General features: G+C 42.6%; 1 protein-coding gene across 1 annotated transcript; it reads right to left on the bottom strand.

Annotated features, from left to right (window-relative positions):
* Positions 1–3,497: 3,497 nt before the first annotated feature.
* LOC147641066 (expansin-A15-like) lies at positions 3,498–4,848 on the bottom strand. Its single transcript, XM_086817854.1, has 2 exons — positions 4,504–4,848; positions 3,498–4,404 (listed from the first exon to the last, which is right to left on the bottom strand). The coding sequence occupies exons 1-2, from the start codon at positions 4,697–4,699 to the stop codon at positions 3,779–3,781; spliced, it is 822 nt and encodes a 273-aa protein (XP_086673980.1). The 5' UTR covers positions 4,700–4,848; the 3' UTR covers positions 3,498–3,778.
* Positions 4,849–7,060: the final 2,212 nt, after the last annotated feature.

Here is a 7,060-nt window from a genome sequence, read left to right as displayed (position 1 = left end):
AGATTCAGGAGAGTTTTTGGAGGATCCTACTATGTATAGGCGCATAGTAGGAAGCTTAATCTACATGACGATCACCAGGCCAGATTTGAGCTATGCTGTTGGGTTGGTGAGTTAGTTTATGCAGGTTCCTTGAAAGCCGCATTTGAATGCATTGAGACACATACTAAGGTATGTGAGGTCTAATTTGCATTGTGGACTATTTTATGAAACTGGGATAGAGATATGTGTACATTGGGTACACAGATGCTGATTGGGCTGGTAGTATCTCAGATAGAAGATCTACTAGTGGCTTCATGTTTTCTTTGGGGAGTGCTGCTGTGACTTGGAGTAGCAAGAAGCAACCTACGGTTTCTCTCTATCCAGTACTACAGAGGCCGAGTATAGAGGTGCTGCTATGGCAGCATGTGAGGTAGCTTGGTTGAGAAAGCTACTTACAGATTTGGGTCTATTAGTGGATAGACAAGTTATCATTTTCTGTGACAACATTAGCAGTATACAGTTGGCCAGGAACCCAGTTTTTCATGCTCGCACAAAGCATATAGAGGTCCACTACCATTTTGTCAGAGAGAAGGTTTTGGCAGGAGACGTTGACCTTGTTTATGTCAGCACACATGATCGCTCGAGGAAGAGTGTTGAGATATCAAGCTCATCTAGTGAGGCGGTGGACACTGATGACCCGCCTAGGGGATAGGCCCCACACTTACACCACTGGCATGGTTGGTGAGATCATGGGTGATATGCGGCTAGTGGGATGACAGGCTGTGTGACAGCCATTCTAGAGGCTGGCATAGTTATAGCACCAGCTCATTTAGTTGGGTTCACACTATAGAGAACCCTAGTATGTATTTGGTTGAGTACCTTTTCATATGGTGTGTACTCTTATCTTTGTATATGGTGTGTTGAGTGTTGTGTGAAGAAGAAGAAGATTTTCAGCCTCTCATCTTGTGTGTTCTCTTTTAGGGTTTTGTGAGTGTGTGTGTGCTTGCAAGAGCTCAAGCTCTCTTCTCCCCTCTGCATCTTTTCAAAAGTCTAGCCTAGTAATGGTCATGTAGATTAAGCTACTCCACTATGCACCTATACATAGCGGGGTCCTCCAAAAGCTCACTTGTATCCCTATATTGTGAGTGTGAGAAAAGATCAGTACATAAGTTGTGTAGTTCTTTTTGAAACAAATGATATATATATATAGACATGTTAAAGTATCGTCTCGCATATCCACTTTGTCTTTACTCCACTTCTTTGAGAATCTATGGGTTTTTTTTTTGCCTTCTGCGTAAGGTATGTAAATTATACATGTAAAACTATAAATTGACTTCCACTTTTTCTTTACAGTGATATTTCCTAGCTATAGCTAGGACTGGTTTGTACAAATTTTTAGATGGTACATATACACGTTAAAATATAAATTGAGTTCCACTTTATCTATACTCCACTTCTTTGTGAATCTATGGGGGCATTTCTAATATCTTGTTTCCATTACATTTGATATCGTAAGATTTTCAAACTTTATAATTACTTGTATGAAGTTCATATGGAATGCTCTTATATGAATTGACCAAAGGATTATAAAATGATTTATATGCATCTCCATTATCACATATACTTTACATCATAATGTTTCCAAACTTCATGAGTAACTGTATGAAAGGCATAAGAAGTTCTCATTGTAATTATAAAAATAGATTACTAATGTTTAAAAATATTCATTTATATATAAACAATGTTGTACGAATTCATAAACTACCAATATGAATGACTTGGTGCGCATGTGGAATAACACATCAAAGTGGGTTAGCACCTTCATAAAAACTAGTTGTTCTTGCCAATAATGTTGAACATTCTGAAAGCTCATCCAGGTGGCTGAAGCACAGATACTTATCACTCAGAGAATGTGCATGTGTAACATACCCTGAGAGAGAGAGAGGTTTTTACCAATTAGAGCCCCACACTTACACCACTGGCATGGTTAGTGAGATCATGGGTGATGTGCGGCCAATGGGATGACAGGCTGTGTTGCAGCCATTCTGGCATAGTTATAGCACCAGCTCATTTAGTTGGGTTCACACTATAGAGAACCCTAGTATGTATTTGGTTGAGTACCTTTTCATATGGTGTGTACTCTTATCTTTGTATATGGTGTGTTGATTGTTGTGTGAAGAAGAAGAAGATTTTTCAGCCTCTCACCTTGTGTGTTCTCTTTTAGGGTTTTGTGAGTGTGTGTGTGCTTGCAAGAGCTCAAGCTCTCTTCTCCCTTGCATCTTTTTCAAAAGTCTAGCCTAGTAATGGTCATGTAGATTAAGCTACTCCACTATGCACCTATACATAGCGGGGTCCTCCAAAAGCTCACTTGTATCGACTATACAAGGTGAGTGTGAGAAAGGATAAGTACATAAGTTGTGTAGTTCTTTTTAAAACAAATGATATATATATATATATAGACATGTTAAAGTATCATCTCACATCCACTTTATCTTTACTCCACTTCTTTGAGAATCTATGGGTTTTTTTATTTGCCTTCTACGTAAGGTATGTAAATTATACATGTAAAACTATAAGTTGACTTCCACTTTTTCTTTAGAGTGATATTTCCTAGCTATAGGACTGGTTTATACAAATTTTTAGATGGTATATATACATGTTAAAATATAAATTGAGTTCCACTTTATCTATACTCCACTTCTTTATGGCGGCATTTCTAATATCTTGTTTCCATTACATTTGATATCATAAGATTTTCAAACTTTATAATTACTTGTATGAAGTTCATATGGAATGCTCGTATATGAATTGACCAAAGGATTATAAAATGATTTATATGCATTGACCAAAGGATTATAAAATGATTTATATGCATCTCCATTATCACATATACTTTACATCATAATGTTTCCAAACTTCATGAGTAACTGTATGAAAGGCACAAGAAGTTCTCATCTGAATTATAAAAATAGGTTACTAATGTTTAAAAATATTCATTTATATATAAACAATATTGTATGAATTCATAACTTAGTACCAATATGAATGACTTGGTGCGCATGTGGAATAACACATCAAAGTGGGTTAGCACCTTCATAAAAACTAGTTGTTCTTGCCAATAATGTTGAACATTCTGAAAGCTCATCCAGGTGGCTGAAGCACAGATACTTATCACTCAGAGAATGTGCATGCTAACATCACCCCCTGTGAGAGAGAGAGAGAGAGAGAGAGAGAGAGAGAGAGAGAGGGAGAGAGAGAGAGGTTTTTACCAATTAGAGCCCATGGAATTGGTGCACGTGCTAGGTGCTCCGATGTGGCAATCTTATTCTTTTAAGTCGTCTGAAGGGGCCCTGAGGGCATGTCATATAGTGAAAGCAATGTCTTCCTATCTAACACGGAAGCATCAAACTCTTTGGAACAAGAGAATCCGCAATTTATTAGTGCCCATAGTGCTGAATCATGACCATTGGATGGAAGAAGCATGTCTACAAGGTGAGTGTGATAAGTTGTGCAGCTCCTTTTTTAAAAAGATTTTGATATATAGACATAAAGTATCGGCACTCCCCTTTCTTTGAGAACTCTATGGGGGTGTTTTTCACAAGGTATGTAAAGTACAGGTGGACGGGCAAGAAGACGGCACGTGTGCGTATGGAGGGAGGAAGAGCTCGCAGCGGGCGGCTTAATGCATAGCTGCCTCTGCATGCGAATGTAGGATTTCACCTTGCTAGATTAGAACCACGTACCTGCTCGAGCAGGCCGAGGTGGTGTTGGCGCACTTCAAATTGAGTTCGTGAATATCTTAGAACTGCTCGCCGCTGAAGGTCTGGCCGAAGTGCCAATCTGCGGGGGCGACGTCGTAGGAGGTGAGTGTCTTGCCGTCGCTGGTGGTGACCTGGAAGGAGAGGCTCTGGCCGTCCAGCAGGGCGTTGCTCTGCCAGTTCTGGCCCCAATTCCTGCTCATGGGCTGCCAGCCGGTCTTGGAGCCCTTGATGGAGACGGCGCGGACGTCGCCAACTCCGCCCACGTTGGTGACCAGCACCAAGTTGAAGTAGGAGTGGCCGTTCATGGTGAAGTGGATGCCGCCCGTCTTGAGGCACGGGACCCTCCGGTAGAGCACGGGCACGATTCCGCCTTTGTAGACGCCGATCTTCTCGAAGGCGGGCTGTGCCATGTCGAAGTGCTGCAGCGGGGGGTTGCACCAGCCGCCCGCGTTGTTGGGCAGCGCGTCGTTGGGCGGGCAGAGGTTGGTGGCGGTGACCAGTACGGAGGCGTCGCTGAGGCACCAGTTGGGATCGGCGCCCGCATCGCACTTGATCTCGAAGCAGGCGCCGCAGCTAAGGCCGGCGTTGAAAAGCGCCGTGCTGAGGGCCGCGGTGTTGGTGCCGTAGCCCGAGGAATAGAGGTCACCGTAGCCGCAAGCGCCGCCTGGACACACAGCAGCATCAACCTCAATTTCAGATCATCAAGTCGATTTGGCTTCGACTAACATGCCGACTCAAATGGCAATAACAGCTAATAACGTACCCATGGTGCCGGAGGCGTCGCTTCCGCCGTAGAAAGTGGCATGGGCGTTGGTCCAGCCGCTCTGCTCCGAGCCACCGCCGCCATAGTAGGAGGCTAGGGCCGGAGCACTCATCATGAGGCCGAGGAGCTGCAGGAGAATCAGCGGGATAAGCTCATGGGTGCGGGGGAGTAGACACATAATTGTAGCAATTGCCATAATTCAAACTTTGGGCAGCTATGGAGGAGTGCTAATTGCAGGCTGTGGTAGCTAGCTGGGCGACTCCTTTATATGTAGAGAGGCGTAGGGTCGAAGTAGTCGGGAGAGCTGAGACAGCAGCAGCGAGCAGGAAGGAAGGGGGACAAGGCAAGGCCCTGCAACGAGGAGTGGTTGGTTGTTGGTGCCGCAGAGGCGCAGCCGTGGGACCGACGTCGATGTGAATTAGTCTTGGGAGTAACATGGATGCTATTCAAGGCAGGCAGGCAGCCATGGAGTACAGTGCACATGTTCTCCCTCCGGTCCACGTCCACACCAGCTGGTGGCACCACTAATCTAACGTTCAGACAGAGCCGTCTGTGGATGACATAGCATCATAGAGCAGCTGCGCTCTCAATAACGGCAGCAGTTGTATTATCTACCCAGCTATATGTAGGCTACCGCCCGGCAGCTTGGGCCTCTCCTCCCAGCTTGTCCCTAAATGTGACAGGTGGGTGCCCATGGACATACATCTCCATGGATAGGAGGTTTTGCGGCCGAGCACAAGGGCTTAACTGTATGTAGGCTTGCGGAGTCCAAAGTTTCCACCCAAACCTTTCGGACCTGACTAAAACCCGTCCAAATTCCAAAAATCATAGAGCCTTTGGCCTCCAAAAAAACAAAAAAACCCAAAAAAAAAAATCTACTCTAGGAGTCAAACGCATGGTTTTCTCCTATTAATCTAGGGTCCATCACAATGATTTCTATAAATCTAGGGTTTGTCAAGGCATCGTTTTTTCCTATAGATCTAGGGTCGATCACATCAGCAGCACAGCGATGTCTATAAATCTCCTCGTCTTATGAGTAGTAGCAGCAAAACATTTGCTCGCGCAGATTTCACCATAGCGTGCTAAGCTCCAACGTACTGACGGGCCATTGGCGCCGTGAAAAAAGGGCAAAATCACACCACACGTACTTGTCGCGCTTTGGCTCTTCACCGCCGTAAAGCTATCACTCTGATTTTAAGGAGGCAATAGATAGTTTAAGGTACACAAGAGGACCGCGCTGCAACAAAAAGAGGAATTTACATTCATTAAAGCCTCGTAAAGCTATTATTCTTTATGCATAATTGTGTATATCCATTGCAGAGTGGTTAGAGATACACAAGAGGACTACCGAAAAAAGGAATGAATGGATATTCATCAACACTCATACCTCCTGTGTTGTCTCTTTATATATTTACTCACCCCTATGTTTTTTATCACGAGTGAACGGATTGTTTTTAGCCATTAGGTCGTGCACAACTTTCTGTGGTGGATGGTGACCTTTTTGTGCGCTTGTGTCCTAGCTTTCCTTAGCTTCAAGCATCTAGCATGATTCATTACTCAATTGTTTACTACTCCATGTGAATTTCATAATACCTCTATACTTTTACCACATAATATGCATCAATGGTTCACTTAGCATTTTATGTTGTTGTATATCCATTCAAAGTGGTTAGAGATACATAAGAAGACTACGGAAAAAAGGAATTGATATTCATCATCATCAACACTCGTACTTCCTATGTTGTCTCTTTATATATTTACTCACCCTAATGTTTTTTAGGAGTGATGGATTCTTTTTAGCCATTAGATCATGCACAACTTTTTGTGGATGATGATAATCCTTTTGTGTGCTTGTGTCCTTGCTTTAATTAGCTTGAAACATCTACAATGATTAATTACCCAATTGTTTACTACTCCATGTGAATTTCATAATACCTTGACACTACTATGGCATAAAGGTTTTGTCATGCTAACTATAAAGGTTTTGCCATGTGAATTTCATAATACCTTGACACTTACCATAATAGAAAGAGTGATCATGTATAATATTAATGGTTTGGTTTGGTGTACACTTGTTAACACTATCCCTATCTTAGCAAAGAGAAAGGCTCATACTCTGACGCGTTTGTAATGCTTTCTTATAGAGGGTTTAGTCACTATAAGGGAATGATCCCATATCGTCAGCCATACCGATGTCTAAGGCTTAGCATTTTTTTTCCTTTAAAATCCTCTCCGATCATCATTGATATAAGTGTCGATACAAAACTATCTGTATAAGCAATTCTCACAGTGCCAGTTTAGCAGTTCCTAGTAGTATGGTTAGCAGCTCTCAACAGTAGTTAGTAGTAAACTAGCAATCGTGGTGCTAGTTTTAGCACCACGTTCCTAATAGTATAGTTAGCAGTCCTCAACAACAGTTAATAGTAAACTATCAATCGTGGTGCTAGTTAGCAATAATCAATTACAAGCATGTGTGGCACAATTTTAGAGAAGTAGAAATGTTACTAAAAATGTGCTTAAGTACCTCCTCAATCATTGGTTCGTTGGTTCTACATGA

The sequence above is a fragment of the Cibotium barometz genome, chromosome 2, assembly GCF_041138505.1.
Source record: "Cibotium barometz isolate CiBa-2024 chromosome 2, ASM4113850v1, whole genome shotgun sequence".
NCBI lineage: Eukaryota > Viridiplantae > Streptophyta > Polypodiopsida > Cyatheales > Cibotiaceae > Cibotium > Cibotium barometz.
Note: the sequence above shows the minus strand (reverse complement) of the source record. Positions and strands in the feature narration are given on the sequence as shown.